At 38.3% G+C, this 17917-nt stretch overlaps 1 protein-coding gene across 1 annotated transcript in view; it reads right to left on the reverse strand.

Annotated features, from left to right (window-relative positions):
• Window positions 1–17917, reverse strand: part of DENND5A (DENN domain containing 5A) — a 107766-nt gene that overhangs the window by 21408 nt on the left and 68441 nt on the right. Inside the window, exons 6-11 of the mRNA XM_045557486.1 lie at window positions 14943–15260; window positions 13523–13738; window positions 12770–13004; window positions 5199–5349; window positions 4406–4499; window positions 1572–1703 (exon numbers count right to left, since the gene is read on the reverse strand). Coding sequence (XP_045413442.1) covers window positions 1572–1703; window positions 4406–4499; window positions 5199–5349; window positions 12770–13004; window positions 13523–13738; window positions 14943–15260 — 1146 coding nt within the window. The remainder of the gene's footprint in view (window positions 1–1571; window positions 1704–4405; window positions 4500–5198; window positions 5350–12769; window positions 13005–13522; window positions 13739–14942; window positions 15261–17917) is intronic.

Below are 17917 nucleotides of genomic sequence, written 5' to 3' on the forward strand. Positions count from 1 at the left end.
TACTCCTGCCTCAGCCTCCCAAGTAGCTGGGACTACAGGCATGTGCCACCAGCTAATTTTTCTGTTTTTTCTGTAGAGACAGTCTCACTCTTGCTCAAGCTGGTCTCAAACTCTTGGCCTCAAGCAATCCTCCTTCCTCAGCCTCCAAAAATACTAGGATTACAGGCATGAGCCACCACACCGGGCCTTAACCTAACTTTTACTTGTAATAATTTCTTCTGCAAGAGCAAGCATATTTTATTTCCTCCGATAAATTAGCACCATTTCATCCTATAAATGGGCACCACTTGTAAACTTAAAATCCAGAAAAATCAGCTGGGTGTGGTGGCTCAAGCCTGTAATCCCAGCACTTTGGGAGGCCAAGGCAGGGGGATCACTTGAGACCAGGAGTTCAAGACCAGGCTGGACAACATAGTGAAACTTCGTCTCTACAAAAAAATGTTTTTAATTAGCTGGGAATGGTGGCACTCACCTGTAGTCCTAGCTAACTGGGAGGCTGAGGTGAGAGTATCCCTTAAGCCCATGAATTCAACCTGGGCAAAAGAGTGAGACCCTGTCTCTGTAAAAAAAATAAATAAAATAAAAATGTAGGAAAATATTTTTATTCCACTGATGAATAAACAGGATGTAGTAGAGACCAAGTTAGCTAAAAAGCCTAAAAATTACGGTATGCTGACTTGGTTAAAAGACCCTTTTTATTGGCCAGGCACAGTGGCTCACACCTGTAATCCCAGCACTCTGGAAGGCTGAGACGGGAGGATTGCTCGAGGCCAGGAGTTCGAGACTAGCCTGAGCAAGAGCAATACCCCGTCTCTACTAAAAATAGAAATTATCTGGACAACTAAAAATATATATAGAAAAAAATTAGCCGGGCATGGTGGCACATGCCTGTAGTCCCAGCTACTCAAGAGGGCTGAGGCAGAAGGATCGCTTAAGCCCAGGAGTTTGAGGTTGCTGTGAGCTAGGCTGACGCCACAGCACTCTAGCCCAGACAACAGAGCGAGACTCTGTCTCAAAAAAAAAAAGACCCTTTTTATTTGAAAAGACATTTAAATTCATAACTAAAACATTAAAAATTAAGAATGACTATCTGCAGAAAAACATCTGAACAACTTAAGCTTAAACTGAATAACATACTTTGGCCTGGCACATAGTGGGTACCCAGTAAATTCCTATTTCTAGAGATAAGAGATCACTGCTATCAGATCAAAAAAGAGGCAAAAAACATTTTCATATATATAAGACTAATCTGTCAAAGTAAGAATGAAGACTAATTTCAAGCAATGTAAGACATATAAAACTAAAAACTACATAAACTACATCTATCTCTCAGTTTTAAAAATATATATTAAGTTTATATCAAGCAAAACATGTTTGCTCTCAATTAATGATAAATTTTATTGAAAACAAATACACCTAATTCCAAGTTAACATAATCTTAAAATTAGTATTAATACTATTCCATTATGTTAACAGTAGTTTTAAAATCAAGACAGAGTGGTGAAAGCCAAGCCTTGGTCTCATCTTTGATGCCAACAGAAAGCACATATACAAAGGTGTCCATAACTTACCTTGTTGCGGCATTCCTTCAGCAGGCCCTCTACAAACTTCCAATTTGTCTGGGCAATCACTGATGGAGACAGGTTTGACAGTTTAGGCTGGCGGATGGTGCTGCCCATAGTCCTGGCTTCCTGGATGTACTTCTGTAACAAATAGAAAAATCAAAGACCCTTTGTGTTCATGCACACAAACCATAAGTGACCAGTATTGATGGATGCCTAAAGAGGGCACTATCTCCCCACACTTTCTTTTTTTTTTTTTTTAGTAGAGGCGGGGTCTTGCTCTTGCTCAGGCTTGTCTGGAACTCCTGAGCTCAAAGGATCCACCCACCTTGGCCTCCCAGAGTGCTAGGATTACAGGCCTGAGCCACCGTGCCCGGCCCCCACACTTTCTTAAGGGCCTCTTTCTAGGCTCAGATAAAGTCGGGAGCAAAAAGTTTAAAATACAATTCTTGTATCAAAGGGGAAAATTGAGATAATATGATGATTTCTGTTTTCGCTGATGTAAAGCACCAAGGACTATAATTACCTTAGACTTAAACATAGAAGAAGCAAAAAACACATGGCTACAGCATGCATAGCTCAGTGTACATCAAATCAAATCTCAAATCTCAGAGGACTATTGACAAAGTCATTTCTCCCACCAACCTGAGAGGAATTTAACTCCTCTGCCCATATCAAAGATACCTACCCTTTCTATTATAAAGTATAACCTTGTTAAATTAGGGCCTGGAAAATAAGATTGTATACTTAAAACAACTGCATTTCCTGCTTTTCTAAAATGTGCTGGTGACTCTCCGTATGTTGTTTGTTTGTTTTAACACAGAATCTATACAAATGCAATAAAATGTACATTGACATCCCCTCAAGAGGTTCATGACCAAGATTTTTACCCTAGACTTCTCCTTTCCTCAATATTTATTCCAATAGCACAACTCTGTGCATTCTATCTTATAGCCCCTTAATCTGCCCCTACTACCAACCCCAGGTTAGGATTCAATTAATATCACCGCTGCTACCTGCCTCCTAACTTGCTAGCTATCTCTGTACCTCCCCTCCTCCAAAATATTCTGCCCACAGTCTCCTTTACACAACACACACCAAGCTTTAGATACCACCATTTCCTCTACTTGAAATGATCTTCTTTCTCTCTAACAATCCTATCATCCTCTAAGGCTTAAACTGATACTGGCTCCTCTTTCAAATAGTCTTGTTTAATGATTACCCCAAGTAGCACTATCTCTGCTTTCTCTAATCAGTAATCAAACATTGGTGTGCCTCTCATATGGCCATTTCAAAAGATTCTTCTACTAAAGTTATCTGTGTACCTGACTTTACTCCTTTAATAAACTGGTATTCCCTGAGGACAAGGTACCTCCTTGTTATCTTTGTATTTCAAGGGTGCTTATTTACTTCAGTGATTTTGACCAAGAAAATGTGCTCAATAAACACTGTTGAAAATAGCAATAAGGAGGTGAAGTGGAAGACTTAGGGGAGACTTTTAAAATAACACCAATAACCAAAACTCCTTATGCACTCTCACAAAAAAAACAAAGTACAACTGTATCCTGTAAATCATCACTTAAAAATTCATAACCATACCTTGCAATTTTAATTTATTCCTGTCAAAAACCGCAGAGGCAAAATATGTTATTTATTTTCCTGCTCATTGGGGTGCCAGACACATATGAAAAGAGTATGCTTTATTGGGTTCCATCTGTGTAAGATGAAAACTGCAAGGTCGGCCAGGCGCAGTGGCTCATGCCTGTAATCTTAGCACTCTGGGAGGCCGAGGCGGGCGGGTTGTTTGAGCTCAGGAGTTCGAGACCAGCCTGAGCAAGAGCGAGACCCCATCTCTACTAAAAATAGAAAGAAATTATATGGACAGCTAAAAATATATACAGAAAAATTAGCCAGGCATGGTGGCGCATGCCTGTAGTCCCAGTTACTCGGGAGGCTGAGGCAGGAGGATTGCTCGAGCCCAGGAGTTTGAGGTTGCTGTGAGTTAGGCTGATGCCATGGCACTTTAGCCCGGGCAACAAACTGAGACTCTGTCTCAAAAAAAAAAAAAAAAAAAAAAAAAAAAAACCTGCAAGTTCTTTTCTTAAAGAGAAGTTCCTGACATTATTTCTGAAGGTAAAGCCCCATTTTCATGATTTCTCTGCAACTAAGTAAGACAGGGACTCCATATTGAGGTTTATAACTAGAAACTTCACAAGAAACAAGTTATAGTAGAGCTGAGAAACTTATTTACAATGAAGATTCAGATGGTAAATTCAAGAATTCTTGATCCCCATGAACCTGATAATAACATTCTTCTCCTTTACTTCTCAAAGGAAAAAAAAAGTCAAGATTATCTATTTTTAATTAAGATACCAAAAAAAGTAGGGAGAAAGTCCTCCTCTCCTCAAATTCAGAGATTCACAGCTTTAACCCAAGCTCATCTTTTCCTCCTCCTCATTCTAATGCAATTAACTTCTTTGCTACCATACCCACCTGCCCTCAACATCACACACACAAAGCTTCACACCAATTTTAAAAGGAATTCTCTCAAGTTTCAGACTCTAATCTTCTGAGGCTCCTATGACACTCACTAGAGAGTATCATGCCTGAGTGAATATGAAGATGACCTACATGGTCAGTAGCTAGCTGCCACTTGCAAACCATCCCACATTCTGATTTGTCATAACCTAGGCCCAGTATCAGGTATCAGGAACTACGCCTATTGTTAATCCTTCTTTATGGAGAGAGGCCATTGCTAGGACACTTGAATCAGACAAGAGACTAAGGAAATGAGAAAGAGAAGAAGTGTGCAGCATAATAGGGTCATTCCTAAGGTATCTTACCTCTCTCTGGTCATTATCTAAACGCAAGTGTTCTGTGTGCTGCTTCTGCCGATCTTTCCGCCTCCACTGGGCAGGGGCATTCCTTTTTGTCCACCTAACAAGATCAAAGCAGGCAATTAAGTATATCCCATTTAAAAAGTAAGGTTAATTGACAGGAGAAAATATGAATGTCTAGGGGCCAATGATGGACACAGGAAACCACCAAGAAGTCACCAGAGACGGCTCAGAGACATTGAAGAAGAGTAGCCTAAAGCTCAGTGACTAGACATGAGAAACATGACCCCTCAGGAAACACAGACATATCTCTCTTGAAACATCTAAAAAACCTTCACATATAGATCTATAACTATACTCATTCAACTCTATCTAGGCTTTGATATACTCACCTCTAAAAGTAACTAAAGAAGAGCAATTCAGCTAACTTAGCTACTTTCAGTTCAGGCTCCAAGTATTTCAGTCACCACTTAATGAAGGGACAATGCTAGCTAGCTGTAGAAGGAGATACAGGCATGAGATGATTTTAAACCATCTGTAGCCTGGCTTTTTGTAGGTCCTGGAGCTAGGTCATGTGGAGCTATCCCAATTTGCACAGTAGAGACAGCAGCTGAAAGATACCCTATCACCTGTTTTCTAGTTCAAACAAGTGAACAATCTAAACAGTTTTGGGTCTTCTCCATGTTTGCTTTACAAAATTCCAGTGTATTCTGGGGATGCCAGCTCTAGCCCAGATACAGGATGACCCTCACTACTGTGGCTAGCGAGCTGGATCAGGAAATCCCCGGGGTTGACTCACTTATTGCTGGCTGGCCCGGTGGAAAGTACATCAGACTGCAGCTTAGGGAAGAAGCCTGGCTCATACTTCCCTTGTCCAATCTTCATGTCAAGTAAATGTGGGTGAACTGCGGTATGGTCAATTTTTGCCAGACGTAACTCAATTGCTTTCTCTGGATGAGACAACAACAATAACAAAAAACAAGTCAAACATTATTTAAAAAGCTAGCTAATCTGCAACTTCCAGCCAAGATGGAGTAAAAAGGGACTGATTTTTAACCTCTTGACTAAAATAACAACACCAAAAACTCACGTAAAATATAAAAAATTATGAATTTCAAAACACTGAACATCAGGCAATGAAGGACAGCAGTGATCTCTGAGAGACGAGAAACAGATAATGTAACCCCTCCAACAGTTCCAATGAGCTATGATGGTGCCATTGCACTCCAGCCTGGGCAACCACAAATCACTGATGAAAGAAATCATATACAACACAAACAAATGGAAAAACATCCCATGCTCATGGATTGGAAGAATCAATATTATTAAAATGACCGCACTGCCCAAAGCAATCTACAGATTCAATGCAATTTCTATCAAAATACCAGCATCATTTTTCACAGAATTAGAAAAAACAAATCTAAAATTCATATGGAACCGGAAGAGAGCCCGAATACCCAAACCAATCCTAAACAAAAGAAACAAAACTTGAGGCATCACATTACCTGACTTCAAATTATATTACAAGGCTATGGGTAACCAAAACAGCATGGTACTGGCATAAAAGTAGACACACAGATCAACAGAACAGAGAATCCAGAAATAAAACCGTGTACCTACAACCAACTGATTTTCAACAAAGCAGACCAAAACATACACTGGGGAAAGGACATATCACTCAGTAAATGGTGATGGGAAAACTGGATAGCCACATGCAGAAGAGTGAAACTCTCACCATATACAAAGATTAACTCAGAATGGATTAAAGACTTAAATCTAAGTCTGAAATAATATAAGTCTGAACAATATAAGACCTGAAACAATAAATACTAGTAGAAAACCTAAGAATAACTCTTCTGCACATCAGCCTAGGCAAAGAATTTATGACTAAGATCTCAAAAGCAAATGCAATAAAAACAAAAATAGACAAATGGGACTTAATAAAACTGAAAAGCTTCTACATGGCAAAAAAAATAATCAAAAGAGTAAAGAGACAACCTATAGAATGACAGAAATATTCACGAACTATGTGCTGACTAAAGACTAATATCCAGAATCTACAAGGAACTCAATAAACTTTTCTTTTCAGCAAGAAAAAAAACAACAACCCCATGAAAAAGTGGACAAATGACATGAACAGGTATTTTTCAAGGGAAGATATGCACATGGCCAACAAAAATATGAAAAATTGCTCAACATCACTAATCATCAGAGAAATGGAAATTAAAACCACAATGAAATACCATCTTACTCCAATTAAAATGGCCAGTATTAAAAAGTAAAAAACAATAGATGCTGGTGCAGATACGGTGAAAAGGGAACACTTACACACTGTTGGTGGGAATGTAAAATTAGTACAACCTCTATGGAGATCAGTATGAAGATTTCTCAAAAAACTAAATATATCATTTGATCCTGCAATCCCACTATTGGGTACCTGTACTCAGAGGAAAAGAGTCATCATATCAAAAAGATACCCATGTCCATATGTTTGTTGCAGCACAATTCACAATCGCAAAGATATAAAATCAACCTAAGTGCTCATCAGCCAATGAGTGGATAAAGAAAATGTGGTATACATACCACGCAGTAGTGTTTAGTGATAAGAAAGAATGAAATAATGTATTTTGCAGCAACTTGGATGGAACTGGAGCGCATTTCCTAAGCAAAGAAACTCAAGAACAGAAAAATAAATGCCACAGGTTCTCATTTATAAGTGGAAGCTAAACTGTGACTACATGAGAGTATACACAGGCTACACAGAGTGAGTGGTATAATAGACATTGGAGACTTACAAAGGGGTAGGGAGTAAGGAATGAAAAATTATCTGTGGTATGCAATGTTCACTACTCAGGTGATGGGTACACCAAAAGCCCAGACTTTACTACTATATGATTTATACATGTAACAGAATTCAACTTGTACTCCCTAAACCTACTAAAATTTTTTAACAAGGGAAAGGAAAAAAATCAGCTATAGAAAGTAGAAATTTTGTGTACAAAAGAACAAAATTAAGAGTGATTTCTTATTAAAAAACAATGGAAATGAGAAGACAGTGGAGCAACATCTCTAAAGTACTGAAAGAAAAAAACTGCCAACCTACACCCAGTGAAAATACTTTTCAAAGACAAAGGCAAAATAAACACTTTTTTACAATTACAATTCTAATTAGAATTAGAATTCATCACCAGCAGATCTACACTATAAGAAACAAAGGAAGTCTCTTCAGGTAGCAGAAAAAAGATACCAGATGGAAATATGGATCTACACAAAAGAAAGAAGAGGACTAAAAATGGTAACTATATAGGTAAATACATGAGATTTTGCTTTTATTAATTAAATCTCTTTAGGGGTACTTGACGGCATAAACATAAATAACAATGTAGTGTGGAGCTTCTAACATAAGTATTATAAAAGTAAAATGAATGACAATAGTAGCATGTAAGTCAGGAGGACAGAAATGGAAATATGGGGGGAGGAGAAAAAAAGAAATGGAAATATACTTTTGTAAGGTACTTATACTATGTGGGAAGCGGTATTCTATCACTTGAAAGTAGACAGTGGTAAGTTAAATGTGCACTAAAAATCCTAAAACAACAGCTAAAATAACAGAAGTTATAGCTAGTAAGTCAATAAAGTAGATAAAATGGACTCATACAAAATATTCAATTAATCCACAAGAAGGCAGAAAAAGAGGGCAAAGGAACAAAGAACAGATAGGACAGATAGAAAACAAACAGCAAGATGACAGACTTAAGCTTAATGATATCAATGATCACATTAATATAAATAGTCTAAAGACTGCAATTACAAATCTAAAACCATCAAATTGGATAAAAACGTAAGACCCAATTGTATGCTGCCTACAATAAGTAGAATTTAGACATAAAGACACAAATAGGTTGAAAGTAAAGGAATGAAAAAGATATAACATGCTAGCACCAGTCAAGAGAAAAATGGAGTAGTTATTAATATTAGACAAAGTAGATTTCAGAGCAAAGAATATTACCAAGAATAAAGGTTATTTATTAATGATAAAAGGGTAGATTAATCAAGATAAGAGTTCATGTACCCGATAATAGAACTGAAAGCAGAATTAGACAAATCCACAATTACACTCAGAGATTTCAATAACCCTCTCTCAGTAACTCATAGAACAAGCAGACAGAAAATCAGTAAGAATACAGAAGACTTGAACAACACCATCAACCAACGTACTTGATATTTATCTAACATCTCACCTTAAAAAAAGTACAACAGAGATCTTTTCAAATGTACATGGGATATATTCAGATATGCCATATTCTAGGCGATAAAACAAGTCTCAATACATTTAAAATAATTCAAGTCTTACAAAGTATATCCTCTGACCACAACAGTCAGTAACAATATCTTAAAACTAAATAATACATTTCTAAATTACTCATGGGTCAAAGAAAAAAATCAAAAGGGAAATAAGAAAGTATTTTAAACTGAATGAAAATGAAAACAAAATACCAGAATTTGTGGGATGTTACTAATGTATTACTTAGAAGGAGATTTATAGCACCAAAACACCTATCTTAGAAAAGGTCTCACACAAATAGCTTCAGCTTTCACCTTAAGAAATTAGAAAAAGAAGAGCAAATTAAATCCAAAGTAATTACAAGAAAGAAAATAAAGGCCAAAGTGAAATCAATAAAATAGCAAACAGAAAATTAATGAATCCAAAAACTGGTTCTTTCAGAACATTAGCAAAATTGATAAACATCTAGTCAGACTGATGAGGATTAAAAAAGTGAAGAAACAAATTACAAATTACCCATGAAGAGGAATAAGAGAGTTGACATTGCTACATTTATACCAATAGCACACTGTCTTGATTACTATAGTTTTGTATTAAATCTTACCAAAAAATATACATATATATTTTGTTTTGTTTTATTTTTTTGAGACAGAGTCTCACTCTGTTGCCCGGCTAGAGTGCCATGGCATCAGCCTAGCTCACAGCAACCTCAAACTCCTGGGCTCAGGCAATACTCCTGCCTCAGCCTCCTGAGTAACTGGGACTGCAGGCACGTGCCAACATACCTCGCTAATCTTTTTATTTTTAGTCACTGGCTAATATTTTCTATTTTTTCAGTAGAAACAGGGTCTTGCTTTTGCTCAGGCTGGTCTTGAACTCCTGACCTCAAGCGATCCTCCCACCTCAGCCTCCCAGAGTGCTAGGATTACAGGCATGAGCCACTATGCCTGGCCTAAATCTTACAAAACTTAACTTGAAATGGATCACAGACCAAATGTAAAACCTAAAATTATAAAACTTGTACAAGGAAATATAGGAGAAAATCTCTATGTGACCTTGGTTAGGCAAAAATTTCTTAGACACAACAAAAGCATAATCTATTTTTAAAAATCCAAAACTGGTAAATTAGGCCTTATCAAAATTAAAAACCTCGCTCTCCAAAAGACACTGTTAAGAGAACAAAAAGACAAGTCACAGAGTAGAAGTAGTATCATGTATCTTATCAAAGGACTTGTATCCAGAATATATAAAGAACTTTCAAAATAATCCAATAAAAAATGGGCAAAAGTTCTGAATGTATACTTCACCAGAGAAAATACTGTTTGGCAGTTTCTTAAAATATTCAACATACAGGTATTATATAAAACAGTCATTCCACTCCTAGGTATTTACCCAAGGAAAAAGAAAACATATGTTTACACAAAAAATTTGTCCACAAATGTTCATAGCGTAAATTGTGGTAATACCCAAATAATGGAATACTACTCAGCAATAAAAAAGAACATGGATGAATCTCAAAATAATTATGCTAAGTAAAGAAGCCAGACTTTAAAAAGCGTACATACTATATGATTCTATTAATATAAAATTCCTGGAAAGGCAAACTCTATGGTAACAGAAATCATATCAGTGGTTATCTGAAGATTGGTGGGGAGAGTGAAGAGAGGACAGGATGAAGTATTACAAAGTGGCATAAAAAAACTTTTGAGGATAATGAATATGTTCACTATTTCTTTATGTGAATTATATGCATACCATAACTTTAAATTATGCAATTTATTGTATGTCAATTATATCTCAAAAATTTTTAAGAGTAAGACCAAACAAAGCTGGTAACTCTCCTCGTATTTTCTAGGTCATAAAAATCATCTCAACCTTTGGGCTTTGTTGTATGTCCTAGGTCAAGTTGTCTTCTTGTTGAGCCTCCCTCACTTCCCCCTATCCTTACTCTCAGTCAACAAAAATTATTCAATGGCCAAAATGTGCCAGGCACTATTCAAGGCCTTGTGGATACAGCTGTGAACCAAAGGAACATCTTTATCTGTAAAACTGGTAAGTGAGTGGGCGGGTATAGTTGATTGCCATCAAGATCCCTTCTAATTGTAACATTTTAATGGATCTCCAATAAGATCCCTTTAGTTATATTGTCATTTTCCAATCAAAAGTGACTCAAGAAGCTGAGATGTCCATGTGGGACGGAATAAGATCACTCAATTTCCTCCAGGCTAGGGATCTGAGGCCAGTGGCAAGAATGCTGCTCTAGTATATTTGAAGTGCGTGTCTCTGGCGCATACCTAAGGGATACACCAATGGCAAAGACATTCCCATGATTTCTGGGAGCAGACCATATAGTTGCCTAAAGAGTCTCTGTGACACTCATTTTTCTGAAATGAGCCATACAACTGAGGGTTAGTTAACCCTTCCATCCACATTCCAAACCCCCCATTTTAACAGGTCCATGAAACTTTACGTTCTGGCTATTAGCTGAGACCATGGTAATTCAAATCAGTAGGCTGCAGTGTTTAGCATTCAACGAATGGATTATGGATGGGTTGTTTTATCTTCAAAACCTAGAAAAATGCCTGGCATGTTCATTCATTTGGCAAATATCTGTTGAAGACTCACCATATGTTGGGCATATAGGAGGTAGTTATAAAATTTGGTAAATGAACAAAATACACAAAAAGGTTTTAGTAAGAACACTGAACATCCCACAAGGAAGTGAACACACTACTTAATCTAACACTTCAACCTGAGACTATTCTCCAGTTAAACTGAAGTAGATGGGTTCCTCTATAAACGAAAGTCACAGTCACTCATGAAGTCAACAACTTTTAACATCCATATGTAATGCTGGAAGAATGGGGGTAAGAAAATGAGTAAATGGGCCGGGCGCGGTGGCTCACGCCTGTAATTCTAGCACTCTGGGAGGCCGAGGCGGGTGGATTGCTCGAGGTCAAGAGTTCAAGACCAGCCTGAGCAAGAGCGAGACCCCATCTCTACTAAAAATAGAAACAAATTAGCTGGCCAACTAAAATATATATAGAAAAAATTAGCCGGGCATGGTGGCGCATGCCTGTAGTCCCAGCTACGCGGGAGGCTGAGGCAGTAGGATTGCTTAAGCCCAGGAGTTTGAGGTTGCTGTGAGCTAGGCTGACGCCACGGCACTCACTCTAGCCAGGGCAACAAAGTGACACTCTGTCTCAAAAAAAAAAAAAAAAAAAAATGAGTAAATGTAGTATCTGCCCTTAAGTAGTTTCTTGATAATGATAGCTCTAAAAAAGAGAGATTACAGAGTAGAGGCAAGAACAAAGCACCACAGGAGCTCAGAGGAGGAATCAACTGACTCAGCCTGGGGGCTTCAGAGCAGGCTTCACAGAAGAGACCTCCCAGCTAGGTTTTTGTGACAAATATTGTCAACTGATTACTCATAATTCATTCACCCTTCTTTCTTGCTTATAGAACCCTGATATTGTTCAGGGTAACATCACACTCAGTTCAATGTTCACTTTCATAGTTTCCCATGCACCGGAGGGTGGTCACATAACATGATTCTGAACTCTGAGACAAAAAAAAGTTCCTAGGAATTTGTGGGAAAGCTTTGCTTTCTGACAAAAAGAGGAAAATACATCTGGTGTCAATCTTTCCCTCTTCTTGTCTTGAATGTGAATATAAAAAGCCTCTGTAACCATGAGGCAACAGCATGAATATAAAAGTCAACAGGCCAAGACTAACTGAATAAAAAGATAAAATCTTGGTTCCTGATTACATTGTTGAGCATCTGAGCCAACAGCAACCACCATTTCTGTACTTCTTGCTAATTTGAGAAAAATAATCCCATATTTGTTTAATCCACTGCTGATTAGGTTCTAAATTACTTATAGTGGGACCCATTCCTAACTGACAGTGTTAAAGGATGCGTAGTAATTTGCCAGGCAAAAAAAAAAAACAAGGAAGAGCATTGCAGGCAATGGGAACAACATACATATAGGCAGAAACAGAGAAGAGACTGCATATTTAGGAAAAGGGACATGTTAATGACATAATCCAAGAGGCCAGAATGTACATTTCCAAGGAGAATTTACCTGCTTCATCCACAGTAGTACACTTCTGATACATGGATGTGCGGAGAGTAGGTGTCCGAACATTTAACAACCTGATCTTGTCTACTCGAGAATCAAACACCCGGAGCACAGGGTCTTTATCATCATCATCATGACACATTATTTTGTTGTCAATGAAAGATGCAAACATCTGGGTCTCCAGGAATCTTGAGAGGAAGGGCAAGTAGGGCTCAGGCTGATCTGACAGAAAAGATGCCTGGTGAGACCAAAAGGAAACAGTCACTGACAGGAAAAGGGGCATGTCAGGCTTGACCAACAAAGGCAATGCGCCCAAGGGATCCAGTAGGTTAATTTTTCTCTGGAGTTTCCTAGGTATTTACGAAAAGCAAACTGAAAAGTCTCTTCATCTTTTTTTTTTTATTTTTAACACTCATATATGTAAGTTCAGATATCCTGCAACTCTGACACTGCACTAAAATTATTCAGGTGACCTACTTAGGCAACCAGTCTTCCCAGAATCCCGATGTTCAATCTGCATGTGTATCTCTGCCTTAAGAGAGCCCTTTGGCTGGAGGTAAATCAAATACCTGATAGATTTAATAATCAGCACATTTGTCCTTAAGCAACTGGACCTATGTTACCAATATCAGAAGGACAATAAACTTGTTTCCAGAGTATAATATTATAAAAGAAAAACTCATTTTCAGTTACTTCTTCAAGACAACACTGGTTAGTTCCCATTTCTGGCCACCTCCCTAGCGGGATGACACTCACTTTATCAAAGTTTTGCATCTGCTCCCTGTTGGTAAACCAGGATTCCTTATCCTGGCTGGGCTGAATGACAAACACCTCATAATCTGCAAACATCTGAGTGAAACGATTTGCAAAAACTTCCCGGATCTGAATGTTTAGCTGGTAAATCCTGAGTTCTTCTTCATCACACTGAACTTTGAGATCCTTATTGCTGCTGGGGTTGTCACGCACTTCCAGCTATAAAAAGAAGTAACAGTTAAGAACACACACACATTTTTTCTTTTATCCCAAAGAAATGCAACTCATCTGATTTTTTCCAGTGGTCACTTACCTAGCAGCAAATGGTGAGAACAAAAGAGGAAAAAATGGAAAGAAAAATAAAAGAAAGAAAGGGACTCTGACCTGGAGGAGAGATAAAGGAAAGAGTTCCACTAAAAGATATCTAGCAACTCAGTGAAAGTGGAGATAAGATCATTAGGGGCACAGAGCTATTCAGCCATGGAGGACAAGGTGCTAATTGTCTCAAGGGTCAGGAAGAAAGAAGGGAATCTGGGAAGTCAATGAGAAAATGGTAATGCAAAGCAACAAGGTCAGACTCTGGCCCTCTCCTCATCTCTTTGATTTTCTCCCCCATATTACTTTCCTTATCTTTCTCCCTAAAGATTTTCCTTTAAAAAAAAACTTTTTAATAATCTCCCCAAATATTTCTCTGCTCCTCTTTAACTGGCCTTTTTTTAAAAAAATACCTGCTCAACTGACTAAGTAAAGCAGAAAAATGAAATGTTTCACACTTCACTAAAAAAAGCTCAACAAAATTATTACATTGGCCTGTCTGTTTATATGTAACTTATGAAAGTAATTTAACAGGAAGAATGGGGAGGGTGAAAAGACAGGTAAACAAGTACAGAAAGCTGATAGTTTCATCAAAGTCAGAAAACAGAAAGCTCAGTACATTCCTGGAAAAGAGCATAGGACTAGAATTCAAGAGGTTCTATACTTAGCTCAAATACTTACTAGGCATTAAATCTTACACAAAACACTTAGGCTCTTCTAAGCATCAGTTTCTGCAGCTATAAAACAGTTAACTATACCTGTTGGATATGCCTTAGGTTGCTGTGAAACTCACAGGGCAATGGATCTAAAAGAGGTCTGAACACTAGGTTTACTATCATCATCCCTCCAAGTCACTCTGCTATACTGTTCACATAAAATGATAGCAGGCTCTCCTTGGTGTCCAAGGGAGAAGCTACTCAGATTTACATGCAAGTAGTATTCACTAGGATAACATATGTCAGACAAAATCCGGAGTCCCCCACACAGAGCATTCTTTCACCGCTCACAAATATGCCTTGTCCTGAACTGGGTGCTTTCTCATCCCATACCTTACTTCACCAGGACAACACCCTAAAACGGGCCAAACGTCTTACATACACCATCTTACCTTTTCCAGGCTCACCCCAGTCCTCTTGACTAAGGCCTGCAGTCGTGCAATAGTTTCATTCTCCTTAAGGAGCTCATAGGAATGCAAAGGGGAGCCTGCAATATTCCCATTTCTCTTATCAGAGACAAACTCAGAGGCCCGAAGCCTCTTCAGCTTGGAGGCACTCTCACTGCAGTGAAGGTTCCCTTCAGGGGGAATGCCAAATGCCATGAGAATCTCTGAGACTTCCTGGACAAACTCCAATTTGTTGGGAAACTGAGGCAAGTCCTCTGGCAGCTCAATGAAGTGGTTGTCAATGTCCACAAAGCAGAGGTTAGCCTGGAAGTCAAAAGAGGATAAAGAGTGTGAACAACTGCAGAGCAGTAAGGAAGAAGTTTTGGAAAGGGTAATGAAAAGAAAGGAATGAGAAAACACCTGAAATGGGCATATATGACATATGGTACAAAGAAGATGGGGCTCAGAAATGAGAAAGACCTGAGTTCCAATCTTCCCCTGTCACTTTTTAGTTGAGTGACCTCAGAAAAGTTATTTAACCTCTCTGATTCTCTGTCCTTAGCTATAAAATGGAGATAAATAAAAAAACACTTATGTTAGAGAGTGGTGAGGATTTTATGTCATAGATGTTAAGCATGGAACACAGAAGTCTTACATATAGTAAAAGCTTATTATCATTATTATTATTATTATTATTATTATTATTTGAGACAGAGTCTCACTCTGTTGCCTGGGCGAGTAACATGGCATCAGCCTAGCTCACAGCAACCTCAAACTCCTGGGCTCAAGCCATCCTTCGCCTCAGCCTCCCGAGTACCTGGGACTATAGGCAAGTGCCACCATGCCCGGCTAATTTTTTCTATATATATTTTCAGTTGTCCATATAATTCCTTTCTATTTTTAGTAGAGACGGGGTCTCGCTCTTGCTCAGGCTGGTCTCGAACTCCTGACCTCAAATGAGTACTAGGATTACAGGCGTGAGCCACTGCTCCTGGCCAGTAAAAGCTTATTAAATGTTTGACAAATCCAAGAATTCTATAGTCAGTGCAAAGAACACTAACAGTGAGTTAGATAATCTAGGTTCCAGACCTGACTCTTATAATCTGCCTATATGACACTGACGGTACCATTATCCCTTACTAAGCCTCAGTCCTGATTTATACAATTTGGTGGCTGATCTTAGTGATTTCTTTACTTCCTCTGGATTTACGATTGTTTGAGAAGATATAGAGAGACAGCACCCTCAAACACTGCTGATGGGGTAGGTAATCTGGAGTAACAAAGAACAACTTGGCAATATCTAGCTATCCCTATTTTAAAGGCAAAACTGACACAGAGGGGTTAAGTAAAATGTCCAAAGTCATACAGCTAGTAAGTAGTAGAGTTGGGATTTGACCTCAACTAGCCTGACTTCAGTCAAATCCGTAAGCTCTTAACCAACTACTCTTCTCCTCCTTAAAGGTCTTACACATATCTTATTCAATTTAACTTAAACACTTTATACTTCTACAATGGAATACTATTCAGCAATAAAAAGAATGAAATCCTGTCATTTACAGCAACATGGACAAGCCTAGAGCAGTGGTCCCCAACCTTTCTGGCACCAGGGACTAGTTTCATGGAAGACAATTTTTCCACATACTAGGGATGGGAGAGTGGGATGTCCTGGGGGTGGGGCAGGGGTGGGGCAGAGCTCAGGCAGTGATGCATGGCCTGTTTCCTAACGGGCCAGGAATCGGTAATGGGCCGAGGCCCAGGGGTTAGGGACTGCAGGCCTACAGGACATTATGTTAGGTGAAATATGATAAGTTAGGCACAGAAAGATAAATACCACATGTTTTCACTCATATATGGAAGCTAAAAAAGTTGATCTTGGCCGGGCGCGGTGGCTCACACCTGTAATCCTAGCACTCTGGGAGGCCGAGGCGGGCAGATCGCTCGAGGTCAGGAGTTCGAGACCAGCCTGAGCAAGAGCGAGACCCCGTCTCTACTAAAAATAGAAAGAAATTATCTGGCCAATTAAAAATATATATAGAAAAAATTAGCCGGGCATGGTGGCGCATGCCTGTAGTCCCAGCTACTCAGGAGGCTGAGACAGTAGGATCGCTTAAGCCCAGGAGTTTGAGGTTGCTGTGAGCTAGGCTGACGCCACGACACTCACTCTAGCCTGGGCAACAGAGCGAGACTCTGTCTCAAAAAAAAAAAAAAAAAAGTTGATCTTATTGAAGTAGAAAGTAGAATAGTGGTTACTAGAGGATGGGAAGGATTAGAGGGGAGAGTATAGGGAGGGATTGTTTAACCAATATAAAATTACAGCTAGATAGGAGGAATAAGTTCTAGTGTTCTATAGCACTACTGGGTGACTACAGTAAACAATAATTTGTTATATTTTTTCAGATAGCCAGAAGAGAGGATTTTGAATGTTACCAATACAAAGAAATGTAAAGGTTTGAGGTAGTAAAATATGCTAATTACTCTTTGATTATTACATATTGTATACATGTATGGAAACATCACACTGTACCCCATAAATAAGTACAATTATTGTGTGTCAATTAACTATATATTTATAAAATACTTTATGCTTCTTGCCCGTTGGAATTTTCCTACATCTATAAATTAGAATAGACTTCTATTTTTGTATAGTTATCTTATAACCATGAACCTGTTCTAGCCAAGACAACTATCATTTCTTTCACTGCAGTGCATTATTAAATGCTTAAGGTGTGTCTGTTTCATTCATGTAACAGGAATAATATTACCGTTTGTTTTGTCACAGATTTGTTTTAAGGACTATATAACAATGAATGTCAAGGATTTAGCACAGTGCCAACCATATAGTACATAATAAATGTTATATAATAATTGTTACAATCACCGTGGAATATGAAGCTTGAATAAATGGATACATATATAATACTATTGGAAAGAAAAATTCCATAATGAAAAGATGTTAATTCCCAAATTTATTTCCAGATTTA

Source organism: Lemur catta, chromosome 7 (assembly GCF_020740605.2).
Source record: "Lemur catta isolate mLemCat1 chromosome 7, mLemCat1.pri, whole genome shotgun sequence".
In the NCBI taxonomy this organism is placed as follows: Eukaryota; Metazoa; Chordata; class Mammalia; order Primates; family Lemuridae; genus Lemur; species Lemur catta.